Source organism: Peromyscus californicus, unplaced genomic scaffold (assembly GCF_007827085.1).
Source record: "Peromyscus californicus insignis strain IS unplaced genomic scaffold, ASM782708v3 Scaffold_11__1_contigs__length_118956290, whole genome shotgun sequence".
Taxonomy (NCBI): domain Eukaryota; kingdom Metazoa; phylum Chordata; class Mammalia; order Rodentia; family Cricetidae; genus Peromyscus; species Peromyscus californicus.
The window spans coordinates 37,136,161-37,151,556 of record NW_026294402.1 but is presented as its reverse complement, the minus strand read 5'-3'; the positions used below and the strand labels follow the sequence as shown (position 1 = coordinate 37,151,556).

Genomic DNA, 15,396 nt, shown 5'->3' with positions numbered 1-15,396 from the left:
CTGAAGGATTGTAGTCATCTCTCATCTTACTTGGTCTCATGTGTGCTCAGTATCTTATTCTCTCTTGTCTTCTCTGCATTCTTGGCACAGTTCAGTGGACCAGGGGAGGAGAAGCTGAAACATGCTGCCGCTACATTCTGCAGTAACCAGCCTTTTGCTCTGGAAATGATCAAGTCTCGTCAGAAAAAGGACTCTCGATTTCAGACTTTTGTGCAGGTGAGTTGAGCAAGTTATGTGATTTACCCCCTCCCCCTAGAAGTTACAAGTTTTGTATTGATTATAGAATGAACTTGAAGAATTCTGGCTCAGAGTGTTTCATTTATGTTAACAATATTTTTCCCCTTCATTTGTGTTTTTGTTTTATGAATATGGATGTTCTGTCTGTATTTATGTCTGTATACCAAGTATATGCACTATCCTCAGAGGCTAAAAGAGGCCACTGAATCCCCTGGGACTGGAGGTACAGATAGATATGAGCCGATGCCATGTGGGTGCTAGAAATTAAACCTGGGTCCCCTGGAAGAGCAGCCAGTGCTCTTAACCACTGAGCTATCTATCCAGTCCCACGCAGTATGTTGACATTTTAAAAATGCTTTACATTACTTCTTAAATTACTGGAAGGATAAAGATGATTTGAGAATGACAAGTAATAAAAAAATACATATGAAGATTGAAATATTTGACATAGATAGCCACATTGCCACAGCAGTTTTAATTAGGAAAAGACCATATTTGTTCTGTGGGCATTCTCCACTGAGCTATGTGCCTAGCCCTTTTTATAGTCTTTTGAGGTAAGGGCTTTTTAAATTGCCCTGGCACATTGCTCTGTAGCCCATGCTGGCCTTGAGTTTACAGGCTGTGCCACCAGGCCTGGCACATACTCACTTATGAAAAGCATATTGTTTAAATTTGAGATGGTTTTTTGTCAGGCTCAGGAAGATTTCATGAGTGCTGGGGTAGGGATAGGAACAAATAAGAGTCTGGAGCTGTGTTCCCCTGGCCTTCTCCATCCACCTGCGTGATTTATAAAGTTGTTTGGACATCAAGCATTCATTTCCTTTTGCTGTGTTTAAGTGACAGTCAGAGTTTTTGTGGTTTAAGAATATGGCTACAATTTAAAAGGAGCCTCTCCTTTGGATTTATCAAAATATAGGAGAGAGTTGTAGTCTCACTTGAAGCTCACCTAAGCCCTGTGCCCCCCACCTCCCCCAAACAAGGTCTTCCTTTCTTGATTATTGTTGTCTAAGAACTTGTCCCAGCTCCTAGAGAATACCCCATCTCTCTTCCTTGTGGCCTCGCAGGCAGGTGACTGATGGATTTTTTTCCCTCCCTCCCTCCCTCCCTCCCTCCCTCCCTCCCTCCCTCCCTTCCTTCCTTCTCTCTGATCTAGAATGCTGGGGGGCTGAGAGGTGACTCAGAGGTTAAGAGCACTTGCAAGGACTCGAGTTGGGGTTCCAGCCACCTCTGATCAAGTCAGCCACTCTCCTTTGTTTTGATTAAATCAAAGTCAAGTGATAGTAAACTAATTATAGAACGGATTCCACCCACACTCAAGGGGATGGAGTTGCATACACCAGAGAGTGGGGATCTTGGAGATACCTTAAAGGTTTATATTTTTATTGCACAAAGCCATGCTCATTCATCTGTCACTGCTCTTTGCTAAAACTGCAGACTCTGATATAGTTGTGACTATATCACAGACTAGCCCACAGAGTCTGAAATATGTATTGTCACATTACTTTAAAGTTGTAGACCTCTGATGCGTATCAACTGGCATATCTGGACTAGTGACCCATTGTATCTACTTGGAGCGGTGGATAATAAGCTAGTAAATGAACTTTTGATAGGAATGCCAAGCAGGAAACTCTGCCTAGATTTCTGAAAAGGAGGTTAAAGTTGTATAAAACAAAAGAGTTTATCAAGGGCTTTCAGCCCTTGTTCAAACATACAGCAAACCCACTGGTTAGGAGTTTCAGACTGCCTTGGAGTATACCATTAGAGAGGATGTGGTAACGCTTTTTCTTTCTTTAGAAACATGTTGATCTAATAACCAGACCTCTGCTACAGTGGGCACTTCTAGTAAATAGCTGATACATATTTAGTAATTATTTGTCCTAATTTGAATTGTGAGTTGACGTCTTTCTCTTTGATTTTAGGATGCTGAGAGTAACCCCCTGTGTCGTCGTCTTCAGCTGAAGGATATCATTCCCACCCAAATGCAGAGGCTTACCAAATACCCACTTCTTTTGGATAATATCGCCAAATACACAGGTACAGCTTTTTTGCTGAAACAAAAATAGGGGGCCAGAGAAATGGCTCTATGACTGATGCTTTCCCAAGGTCCTAGCACTCACATGTGTGGCTCACCACCCCTGAACTCCAGCTCTGTGAGATCCAACACTCTTTCTGGTCTCTGCACACCCATATGCATAGAGACACTTATACAGATACACACGTGTGTGCAAACCAAAGAATATGTCCCGCTAATAAATAGCAATCTTTCATAGCTTCCTGGTGCCTAGAATTGATTTCTGCCAGTGGTATGGCAGAAATTTTCTGACAAGACAGTGAAGTCTTCTTCAGCTTGTTTGAACTATGTCCTCTAGTAGTAGCAGCTCAGGCGTGGAGTTTGGCATACTGTGGTACATGGGCCACATTAAGGTCACTGCCTACTTTTTATTTCAAAATTATTATTCTTTAAAGAAAAAGTCTCCCAGAGCTCAGGCTCGTTCTGAACTCTCTATATAGCTGAGGGTGGTCCTGATGCTCCTGTTCTCACCTCCTAGGTGGTAAGATTGCAGGCATGCACCGCCACACCTGGACCTCACTGCCTGTTTTTGTCAGTAAGGCTCTATTAGAACACAACACACCCAGTCCATCTGTTTGCATACGGTGTTTGAGAGCTTTTGCACTCAGCAGCGGAGCTCAGTATTTGGAGTAGAGGTCATTTGGCCTGGAAAGTATATAGTAATTGTCATCTGACCTTGTCTAGGAAAAATCCATCCATCTTTGTGCTAGTATATATAATTGTTTTGAAAAGGCTTTATACTAGGTCAAGAGATGTTTTGTATCTAAAAGTACTTTTATGAAGCCAAACAAATGAATTAACATTCCAGCTTTCTCATCTTGAAACGTGAAATGATTCAGAGTTTTATGTTCCAAATTCCAGTTTCTTACACCTGAGACTAGGAATGCATATTGGGGATCACAAACTATGATACCCTGCAAAAAATGTGGCTTGACGTTTTATTCATTGAGTTTCACTCTTAATGCATCTGTGAGTGGAGCTGTCGCACTGTTTGAAGATTATGGCTTTGGTTCTGGTTTGGTTGTTCTTTTTAGTGTACAGATGACAGAGCATCTGTGATATTGGTGAACCTTTTAGCACTACTAGTGTTGTAATTATTCCTTGCTTTAAACATGGTCTCAATCACAGACTTATTCTGGAGTTCATCAGAGTTACTGTATAAAAACGAGTGCATAAGAGACCCAGTGGTCGGCCGGGCGGTGGTGGCGCATGCCTTTAGTCCCAGCACTTGGGAGGCAGAGGCAGGTGGATCTCTGTGAGTTCGAGGCCATCCTGGTTTACAAAGCGAGTTCCAGGAAAGGCGCAAAGCTACACAGAGAAACCCTGTCTTGAAAAACCAAAAAAAATAAAAGAAAAGAAAACAAAATAAATAAAAGAGACCCAGTGATCATAATCATCTAGGTTATACACTGTGCGGTTCCAGGGGGAGGAGAGGGTCCTTGCTTGTTCAGCTTATAGAGGCCTTCCTTGGAAGTACATAACAATGGGGTTTTAATATGTTGTATAAAACATCAGTCTTGCATCTAGGGCTCTGTATTGTGATTCCCCTTTCTTTTTTCATCCTATCTGTATTGGGGGGTTGGATTTGGTTTTTGTACATGTTAGGCAAGAAATCTACCAATAATCCACATTGCTAGTCCCTTTAGAAAAATTATTTTTAAAACCCTATCTCGAAAAACCAAAAAAAAAAAAGAAAAATTATTTTGAGACAGGTCTTAGCATATAGCCAAGGCTAACCTCAAGCTAGCGGGCCTCCTTCCTCAGTCTTGTAAGTAGCATGTACCTTAATACCTGTCTAAAACCTACCCAAATAGAGACTGTGACATAGGTTTAACATAGTGTAGAAATGTCCAAGGTGGTAGTATATATCTTCTTATGTTCATTTGAATCAAATGAAATTGTGTGTGTGTGTGGGTGTACATTTCCTTTTTTCCTAATTGTTTCCATTTTCTGTCTCTTCCTTGTATTTAGAATGGCCACCAGAAAGGGAAAAGGTGAAGAAGGCTGCAGATCATTGTCGTCAGATCTTAAATTATGTAAATCAGGCTGTCAAGGAGGCAGAAAACAAGCAGGTAAAAAGGAGAAGCAAGATATGCAGGATGGGTATATCCAGAATCTGAAGTAACTGAAAGTGTCATTATACAGTTAATTGATGAACAGGACTTTTGTTTGCTGTTAATAGAGTAGTGGGGTCCAGATGGTCAGAGATGCAGTTCCATCTCTAGCTTCCCATTTGCTCATTTGTTCCTCTTTACCTAGCAGGTATTTGTGGAACATGTACTGTATGCCGGGTGGAGAGGACTGGGTGTGTGAGAGAATGGAGCTTAGATTGCAATGTTCATGTCTTATGTTGGTTGTGAATATGTGTTACAAGCAGAGCTTCCGGTGCTGTGAGTGTCTCACAGGGGCCACACCTAGTTTGGACATGTCAGGTAGTGTTTCTCAGAGAAAGACTGTTTGAAGAATTAACATTTGAACCACACACTCTGAACAAAGAACAGAAATGAACCAAAAACAGTGTGAAGAGCGAGCTAGATGCAGAAGGAACAATATGAGTAACTCAAAGATTAGATGAGGATTGAATCATACAGGGCTTTTCCTACCATATTAAAGAATTGAATTTCTGTTTTCCTCCTTTTAAAATTTTTTATTTTTAATTCTTCTCTCATACGTTACAGAATCAACTGTAAGCAGGGCTCACAGGGGCCCACAGAGCCTGAAGTGACAATCATGGACCCTGTGTGGGTCTGAGCTAGGTCCTCTGCAGATATGTCATGGTTGCTAACTTGGTGTTCTTGAAAGACTTGAATTTTGGTTTTAAGAGCAATAGTACCTTGTTACTAAGGCATGAATCAAATTGCTCCCTGAAGAGTAGTTTGAAGGAAGAAGGAGGGTGGTCCAAGATCAACAGTGGTGTAGAGCAGTGAAGAGCAAGGGGGGGCTAGAGAAGTGCTTAGGAGGCCCAGCTAGCAAAACTTGCCGCCTGACTGAGAAGGATGTGAAGGGATGATGTCAAGAAGAGATGCTCAGGTTTCTGCCTTGCGTGTGTGGATAGAGAAGAGGCATGGAGAAGCCACAGGCTTGTGGAACAGCAGGTGGAGATGTGTAGTGAGCAGCAGGTGGAGATGTGTAGTGAGCAGTTTCCTGGAGGGGCCTAACTCTAATTAGATTAAGCTGAAGATAGAATGTAATATTGTGGACATAGAGAGGTTCTTGACATTCGTGGACATGGTTGTCATTTCTTAGGAACCGAGTGTGACAGATTTACTGGAAAGGCCTTAGAAAAACTGTACAACTCAAAAGTATTGTTTGGAGTGCAAAATGATGAAACCCCAGGAGGAAATATGGCAATGTCTATGTATATTAAAAGGGCCTGTATCTGTACTTCTGACCTTTGGCCTGGCAGTTCTGTTTGAAATGATTTACTGAGGAGATATGAAGTGAATACCTACAAACAGACTTGTATAAGAATTTTTATGGTAGCTTTATTCATGATCTCCCCAAACTGAAACCAGCTCAAGAATTCAGCAGGAGAGTAGGTAAACTAATTGTGGTATACTCATAGAATATAACTTAGAAGGCTACCAGAGGTATCCAGAATAGATCTAATTAACATTATAATGAGTGAAAGAAACCAGACACAAAAGAACACATACATATAATTCCATTTGTGCGAGCTTGTAAGAGACTAAACTAATTTGTGATAGGAAAACAAATAAGTAAAGCAATTGCCACTGGGGACATAGTGTAGAGATAAACTAGGAAGAAATAATAAGGAACCTTTCTGGGACCATACTAATACTGCATGTCTTGGTAGGAATTTGAGTTACACGAGTGTATTTGTCAGAATTCATGGAAAAATGCACTTAAAATGCAAATCTTACTATGTGTAAAGTTTTTTGTTTTTGTTTTTTCAAGAGAGGGTTTCTCTGTGTAGTTTTGATGTCTGTCCTGGATCTTGCTTTGTAGACCAGGCTGGCCTCAAACTCACCAAGCCTGGCTCTGCCTCCCGAGTGCTGGGATTAAAGGCACGAGCCATCACCGCCCAGCACTATGTGTAAAGTTTAAAAAAAGAACTGAAGGGGCTGCGAGGATGGCTTAACAGAAGAAAGTCCTGCTACTAAAGCCTAACAACCTGAGTTCAGCCTCTAGCACCCACACGGTAGAAGGAGAGAACTGACCCTCCCACAGATTTTCCCCTGACCTGTACATGAGGCCCCTACCATGTCCATACACATGTGTGCACATTTTTGCACACACAAAACTTTAAACATAGAAACCACTAATAAATATTGAACTTAAATGATGTGCATGCTGCAGTATTTAGTGGGGCGTGTACTCACACTTGATTATTTAGAAAGGCATCTACAGCATAAGGTAGACGATCGTGTAGGTGGGAGATGAATAGACGGGCAGTCTGTAGTAGATGGTGAACATTGATTGTGGAGTGTGGTGTACTGATTTGTATTTGGAACTTTTATGATAAGGAAAATGCTCAAACCCTTTGAAGCAATAGTTCTTTTAGAAATGTATCATACATACATACATACATACATACATATCTATACAGGAATACAACATACATGATTAAAACCATTTTGTTACAGTATTATTTATTATTGTCAAACTTGGAAGTAACCTGGATGCCCATTATTAGTATGTAAACTATAATTGATTTACAGTGTTTGAAGTTTGAATGCTGTGTGGTTATTGAAGAAAAGACACATCTCTCTATATGCTACTGTAAAACAATCTCCAAGATATACTGATAATCCTGTACACAGAGAAAAAGGAATACCTCTATGTCCTAGTTTGCTTTTCTCTTGCTCTGATAAAACTGACCAAAATCATCTTGGAGAGGAAAGGGTTTATTTGGCTTAAATTTCCATATTACAGTCCATCAGTGAGGGAAGCCGAGGCAGGAACATGGAGGCAGGAACTGAAGCAGATATCATGGAGGCAGCTTACTTGCTTGCTCCCCATGGTTTGTTGAGCCTGCCTTCATATACAACCCAGGATCGCCTGCCCAAGGTGGCAGAGCTTCTAGGGCGGGCCCTCCCACATCAATTGTCAATCAGAACAGTGCCCTACAGACTTGCCTAGAGTTTGATGGAGGCATATTCTCAGTTGAGCTTCACTCTTTCCAGATGTGTCAAGTTGACACAAAACAGACACAAACCAGCAGTCAGTATACTGTATGAACAGAAAAGAGGAGTGTGTCCTGCGAGGCTGTATTATTCTCCCACCTCTTGTTTTAAAAGGCCTGATATATACACACAACATACACAGAGACAAGCATGCTCATATACACGTGTATTCTGTTTGCATAGGATTTTCTCAAAGGTCACCCAAGAAATGAATGTTAATGATTACTCTTTAGAGAAAACAGGAGGGGAGCCAGGGGTGGGAGAAGACATACTTTTTATTATGTATATTATAGTACCTTCTGAATTTTGTACTGTGTACATGGTTTACATATTCAGAAAATAGGTATAAGCTTCCTAGTGGTCACCAAGTTTGAAAAGAAGATTGAGAAGGGACTGCTGGAGACGAATGAAGGGGAGACTCAGAAAGTATCACCAATGATGGGGAAAAGGTGTGCTAGGAAGGAGTGGACTGTCTGTCATATCTGTATTGCAATGACTCTTGTAAATTACAGATTTAAGACATTTATGTCATTTAGAATGAAAGAGGTCATTGATGCTCAAAGCCTTAACCCTGACTGTATCCTGTTTAATTTTCAGCGCTTAGAAGACTATCAGCGTCGCCTTGACACCTCCAATCTCAAGTTGTCCGAGTACCCAAACGTTGAAGAGCTCAGGGTGAGAAATGGTCTAATCCTAATTAAAACCATAAAGTACAGTGTACTAAAGACCTGGCAGACAATGAACATCGCAGTGGGAATGGCCATTCTTGCAGGAGTTCTGCGTTGTAGATTGTCTGCATTTGTGACTTCATTCTGCTTGCTGATGTCTGATGCGTGTCCTTTCATCTTTACTAGAGGAGGATTCTGGGAGAAACGGTAACTGTGTGGCAGGAATAGTTAGAAGACTTGGGAACACTAGTTATTAATCGATTTTAATTGCTCTGTATTTCACTGTTTCACTACAAGAGCTTTTCAGATCACTTAGTCAAGATCATTTTTCCATTACACTTTTGAAAAGCATGAGGGTCGAAACCAATATCAGAATAGTTAAATGTTTACTAATTGCTACTTCTTATGCCAAGGCTTTAATATTGATAACCTTTTTTAGGATATTAAGGCCTCCCCCCCCCCCCCCCCCCCCCCCCCCGCCCCCAGACAAGGTTTCTCTGTAGCTTTGGCTGTCCTGGAACTCACTCTCTAGACCAGGCTGGCCTCGAACTCACAGAAATCCCACTGCCTCTGCTTCCAGAGTGCTGGGATTAAAGGAGTGTGCCACTACCGCCTGGCCTTAAGTTATTTTTTGTTTTTGTTTAAATACCAGTTTACTGGTAGTTGTATTGGCAGACTTATTTGATATCTATTTAAAATAAACTTATATGTCATATATACTAGTTTTATCAGAAAGCACGCTAATGTATGTGTTCTCTTACCTGCCAAAGAGTGAGAATTCCTCTTGAGATGCTAATGCTAAAACATGGCGCTTTTACTAATAAATAAGTTTCTGGCAGAGACAGTAATTGGCATTCTCAAATGCTGTCCTTTAAAACTTTCTTTGGGAGGCTAGAAAATGGTTCAGCAGTTAAGAGTGCTAGGAATTAAGAGTTCTAGAACTCAGAAGCCTTGTAAAGATACGTGCACACAGCAGCAGGCACCATCTGCATGTGGTTTACTCCAGCTAAGGAGTGAGGGCTTGTTGTGGTTCTTTGTAATGCCGGCCATAAGCTATTACTCATCTGGAGGGAGGTTTGGAGAGAATACTCATGAATGTTTTTCCGTAAAATTCTTCTCTTTTAGAAGGTTCTGTTCAGGCTGTTTTAACTCTGACTGTTCCATTTTCAAGACATGTAGCAATACCGTGTTCGAATGTAAATGATATTTTTTCTATTAAGACTGTTTTGAAAATATACTAATTATGCTGACTGTAACCCCACTGATGAAGTAGTCTTGGAAGTAATTTGTGTACTATTCTTTTTACTTCGGCAGAATTTGGATTTAACAAAAAGAAAGATGATTCACGAAGGGCCGTTGGTTTGGAAGGTGAATAGAGATAAAAGCATTGGTAAGTCTATAGTCCCATCAGTGTGGAGCGGAGGGAGAGAAGAGAGTAGGAAAGTCTGCTGGTGGGAAGCAGACTCATTCACAGTTTTCAGTAGTTAGCAGTGCCGTGCTACAATATCTGAACCTTTATAGGAGATCTGCTTGTGTGTTTGTGAAGTGTAAAGTGTGTTACATACTCATTTAGGAATGTATCAGAAAACTGTCACACTTCAGTTATATTTCCACATCGATCTCCTGATGAATCTCTGCAGTGAGTTTCTGTAGAGATTCATCAAGTTCTTACAGTGAGAGGTCATTATTTTTTAATTCTTGTAACTCTCATATTGGTATTTCCACAAAACATACTAAAATGAATTATTAAAAATGAAATTAAAGAAGATAGTTTGCTGATCAGTTTTTTTAAATTAGCTAGGTTTTCCAGAAATAATTTGTCAGATTATTTTAAATTTCTGTACTTAGTAGTTTTCTCTGTGTTTTTATTTTTAGATCTTTATACGCTGCTGCTGGAAGACATTCTTGTACTGTTGCAGAAGCAGGATGACAAACTGGTGTTACGGTGCCATAGTAAGATTCTGGCATCCACAGCTGACAGCAAACACACATTCAGTCCCGTCATTAAGCTGAGCACAGTGTTGGTTCGACAGGTGGCAACAGGTGGGTGTGTCTGCTGAAGGATGCTGACTTCTAGATTCACTGTGAAGTCGTGCAGGGTACTCAGTGTCGCTTCAGCAGCATGACTGACTTCAGTAGTTTTGTTGTTTATGTGTGTAAAAACTTCAGTGAAATTTGCCTCTTGTTTAGACACTGGATTGAAATTTCACACCACCAAATTATTTAAGACAGTTGTCTCAGTGGTTTTCTGCATTTGAAAATTTAAATACACTTACTTTTGTGTTTATTCTGTTCAAATTGGTGATAGATACCAGGAAAGACAGTGAGTACTTTAAGGGTAACCCAATGAGAAGGCTGTCATTAAAATGGCATGTTTGTTTGTTGGGAAAAGGTGAAAATTGAAGAGGTGGGTGAATTTGTTTGTTTTATTTAATTTTATTATTTTATGTGTATGGGTGTTCTGACTGCATATATCTATGTCTCTGAGCCACGTGTGAGTCTGATGCCCTTGGAGGCCAGAAGAAGGCATTGGATCTCTGGAACTGGAGTTACATATGGTTCTGAACTGCCATGTGGGTGCTGGGAACCAGTGTTCTTAACTGCTGAACCATCTCTCCAGCCCCCAATGTGGGCTTTTTATAGCAGTTTAAGTTGACAAGTTATAGTTGAACTGTATTAGGATGAGATCCTTTATGTAACTTAATTTCATGACAGCAAACTTTGTCACCCCTTTTTTCAGTGTTCTTCAAATATTCTTAAGAACTTGGAAAAACGGTAGTTTAAAATAAATGTGAAAGGGATAGCATTGGGTTCAGTGTGTGTTTTCATATAAGCATTTTAATTTCAGAATTACAGGCTTGATAGAACTCCAAAGCACATTCTACTTGGGCAGGACATAACCTTTATTAAGACAGAACTTTTATGAGACCAATTATTTTTTATTATTTGAGAATTTCATATATGTATATAATGTAAAGTTTTGGTTAAGCCTATATTCCCTGTTCCCTCCCTTACTTTTCTGTCCCAACTTAATATGTTTTCTCTTTTTTTTTTTAACTCCCTGAGTCTAAGTAATTTGAACTTTGACTTATTTTTGTTTCTAATGAAGTTCTATGTTGATTTTTATAAATTTCATTTATTTACGTTGTAGATAATGTAGCGTACAGTGAGTTACACAAAATTTAAATTTATAAACTTGATGAAGTTTTACAAAGTGAACATATATAACCTTTATCTAAATTAAGATGCAGAATACTCATATCTGCATCTGGCTTCCTTGGTTATAGTGGTAGAGTAAATTTTGTTTTCTTCTTTTCTAGATAACAAAGCCTTATTTGTCATCTCTATGTCAGATAATGGAGCCCAAATTTATGAATTGGTAGCACAGACAGTTTCTGAAAAGACGGTGTATGTATCAGATTTAATTACCTTTTTCTAAATGATATTCTATTATTCAAAATATAAATGTTCCGCAAACTTTGTTTTTTAATGTTATTTCATTATTTGTGTATGTGTACGTGTGTGTGTGCGCATGCATAGGTGTACAGGTGCCTGCAGAAGCCAGAAGAGGGTGTCAGATCCCCTGGAGCTACTGTTAGAGGTGGTTGTGAGCTGACTGATGTGGGTGCTGGGAACTGGATGGCTGTCCTCTGGAGGAGCAAGCAGGTTCCCTAACTGCTGAGCCATTTCTCCAGCCTACAACTCACCTTTATACTAGGATTCTGAAAACCACTATAGAAATCAAATACTTCCTCTTATACTCTTTTGGGAATATTCCTCTAAGAATTTGTTTCTTTTGAGGTTGATGTTTTTATTTGTATTTTATTCTACAGGAAGTAAATTTTCTAAAGAAAACATTCTCAGAAGTGCCAAATTAATCTTTAAATGGGTCATGTGCTCATGTTAGAGTTTTCTTTAAAGTATGTTTTAGAGTATCTGCATGAGTGCTCCCAAAATGAAGCTGTTTCTGGCAGCATGAGTGGTGTTTGGGTTCTGTTTTCTCTTTTTCCTTGAGTGTATTTATGGGGTGTTTCTGCTTTCCTCCTGTGTTCTGGATCCCTTTCACCCCTGAAGCTGGCAGGACCTCATCTGTCGAATGGCTGCAGCAGTGAAGGAGCAGTCCACAAAGCCGATTCCTCTGCCCCAGTCGCCACCTTGCGAGTGAGTGTGCCATTGTGCTTCTTATCGGGAAGACATGAGCAGTTCTTCATTTGAGTGCCATGAAGTTTGGACATCTTGTGAAGCTCAGGGGTTGTTTCTTTTTTGTCTTTTTCTACAGAGGAGACAATGACGAAGAAGAACCATCCAAATTAAAAGTGGAGCACCATGATCTTTCAGTCACTGGTCTGCAGAGTCCAGGTAAACTACATAGATGAGACTTCGGGAAGATGCACTGTTATCTGTTAGGGTGAAGGCTCTGGCCTGGCACCTACCGTGCCCTTGAATAGATGCTGCCTGTGAGCCCTGTGTTCCAGTGCAGCATCGCTCTGTGCTGTGCGCTTTCCCAGTATGGGATCTCTGCAGCTTATGTGGCTTACCCTGCCCTATCATTCCCTGATTGTTCCATGTTGAAAATGAAATGTCCAGTAAGGTATACTCTACCTTTTCTGTTCCACTGAACAGACAGAGTTTTGGAATTAGAATCTCCCTTACTTTCGTCAAAACCTCAGTCTCATTCACTGAGTACCCCTGGCAAGTCAGAGGCAGAACATCTCTTTGTGACTGCGACACAGTTTGCAAAGGAGCAGTGTGCGAACGGGACACTGAAGGAAGATGATGGCAGTTATCCAATCCCAATTCCAGATCCACACCTGCCTGTGACCGAGGAGCGGTGGGCGTTGGACGCACTGAGAAATTGTAAGTTTTCTTCCTAACTTGTGGCACTTATGAAGTGCCAGAGTATGTGTGTGTACTAGAAAGCCTGTTACAGAGAAAAAGCAATGAATTTTCATGGAAACAGGTCTAAACTATGATACTTTTCCCTTCAAGAGATTTATGGTCTAGTTGGAAAGATGATAAGAACCTCACCTCACCCCCTGCCACTTAAAAACAAACATTCCAGGGGTGATAAGGCTTTGTTGTCAAATCTGTCTGGGTGGGTCAGAGAAGGGAAGCAGCTAAGAGAAAGACAGCTGTACTTGTCATCTGGAAGGGTGATTAAGATGGAAATAACTGTATAGAACAGAACCGCTCAGACAGAAGCAGCAGAAGGACGAGAAAAGCAGCAGGAAGCGCAGGGCGCTCAGAGAACAAGGAGAGGACAGCTGGCCTGCGCACACACAGGGTGGGGTGGAGGGCCCGGGAGATAGGTCCTGAAGATGGACTGAGGAGTCTCACTGTTGTGAATCTGAAATACCAGCTTGCATCCTCCCTATTTGATGAACAGACACATCACAGAATTTTAGTGGCTTTTCCGAATTATACATGTTCTACATTTTGTGTAGAGATTTAATATTCTTCACAACAGCTTCTAACATGCACACGCACACACACACAGCTCTGTTAGCTGTCCCTCCCTAGGTCCAGCCATGTTGGGAACCACTATTATACATGGCAGGATAGCACATCTCTTGGGTAAGTGAGGTGGAGAAAGTCCAAGAATAGTTGCCGTAGCCACAGAGAACCATGTGAAGTTTTAAAGCTAGGTGTGACAGACAGAACTTACTAATCTGGCTGAGAGCTGCCCAGGGATGTGGATGGAAAGAGGCTTGGAGTGGTGCCCGTACTGAGTCAGCTGTTCCCGTCATTCAGACTCCAGGCTGAAAGATTTAGACTAGAATACCACTAAGAAGTATGGAGTCACCGAGTGCCTAGAACACTCGACTTCTGTGGTTGTCCAGTGACAGTTGCACTGCTTTCCTGAGACTGCTGTGCCTCCCTGCTCCATTGCTGTGCTTTGCTTCTTCTACTTCTACTAGGGACTCCACCTCCAAACATCATTGCAGATGAAATTCTAAACAGTCTTAGCAAGTAAGAAACACAGAGCCAAATACAGAGGTAAATTGCCAAAGTGATCAGAGAGTCATGACTACCTTATCTTACCACCTTGCCACTGTCACTTCCCCAGAGAGTTTCTCCTGTCTGACTTGTCTTTTTATTGCCTTTCTGTTCTGCTTTCTCATTGGCTCTGAACCCAACCACATGACTTCCTTGTCTCTGCATGTCTATACAGACCTCCAGGTCTCTATGGTTGGTACTGGGATTAAAGGTTCGTGTCACCAGGCTTGGCTGTGTCCTTGACCACACAGAGATTCTGCCTGCCGTGTGATCGGATTAAGGGCATGTGCCACCACCGCCGGACTTCTGCTTATGGCTCGCTATGACCTCTGATATCCAAGCAAACTTTATTTATTAACATACAAATAAAATCACATTTCAGCACAAATAAAATACCACCATACACCATGGTCCAGACAAGGAGTGGCAAACCATCCCAGTGGGGAGGTAGCATTTTAGGGCTGCCATTTTGGGGAGGATTAATGTGCTTGGGAAAGGGGGAGGTCTTCTTAGACCTACACTGTACTTGGAGAGGCAGAGGGTAAGCCTGTGATAGAAGCAGGGGGTTGCAGTTAGTTAAAATCTCATTTATTCTGGATTCTCCTGAAGTGACAGACTTAGTGATGACTGGTAGCTTACTGCATGGTCCCAGAATTGTCATCACCTGTGTGAGTTCAGCATAAGCTTAGCCTAGGGGTGAATTGGATCTCACTTTGAACATCCCAAAGAAGCCTGCCATTAGTAAGGTAATTTTTAAAAACTAATGACTACTTCCCTTTGAACTTACATATACTGCTACCAAATCATTGGAATTTAAGTTTATTATACAATTAATCATCTTCACCATTTAGGAAGATTATTAGAAAAAAATGTCTACTCTTGAGAAGAAAAAGCATAAGATTTAGCTTTGCTGGCCTAGCTGCAAGAGAGTGTATTTAGGACTTTTAAATAGGAGGGCCTCGCTATTCAGAATGTTTAGCCCTGGTCATGTGTAGTTTAATGTTAAGTGTTGTGAGGAGATCATATTTTGGATTGCATATTTCAAGATAAAAATGATTATGTAGGCTGAGTGTAGCGGTGCACACCTTTAATCCCAGCACTCAGGAAACAGAGGCAGGAGGATCTATGAGTTCAAGGCTAGCCTGGTCTACAGAGAGAGTTCCAGGACAGCCAAGGCCTTTATATAGAGAAACCTAGTCTCCAAAAACCAAAATCAAAACAAACAGCAAAACTGTGTAGGATTAGTCTTTTGGTTGTATGTTGTTATGTGTTCCTA

At 41.0% G+C, this 15,396-nt stretch overlaps 1 protein-coding gene across 5 annotated transcripts in view; it reads left to right on the top strand.

The window, feature by feature from the left end:
* The window catches only part of Arhgef12 (Rho guanine nucleotide exchange factor 12), a 143,673-nt gene that overhangs the window by 121,038 nt on the left and 7,239 nt on the right, over positions 1–15,396 (top strand). For 4 of the 5 annotated variants that reach the window (XM_052757569.1, XM_052757563.1, XM_052757578.1 and 1 more), the window contains 10 exons: positions 91–216; positions 2,157–2,271; positions 4,280–4,380; positions 8,053–8,130; positions 9,438–9,513; positions 9,999–10,166; positions 11,444–11,531; positions 12,198–12,284; positions 12,403–12,482; positions 12,747–12,980. In XM_052757569.1, the coding sequence (XP_052613529.1) occupies positions 91–216; positions 2,157–2,271; positions 4,280–4,380; positions 8,053–8,130; positions 9,438–9,513; positions 9,999–10,166; positions 11,444–11,531; positions 12,198–12,284; positions 12,403–12,482; positions 12,747–12,980 (1,153 nt within the window). The remainder of the gene's footprint in view (positions 1–90; positions 217–2,156; positions 2,272–4,279; positions 4,381–8,052; positions 8,131–9,437; positions 9,514–9,998; positions 10,167–11,443; positions 11,532–12,197; positions 12,285–12,402; positions 12,483–12,746; positions 12,981–15,396) is intronic. The other variant, XM_052757584.1, reaches the window with a different exon arrangement.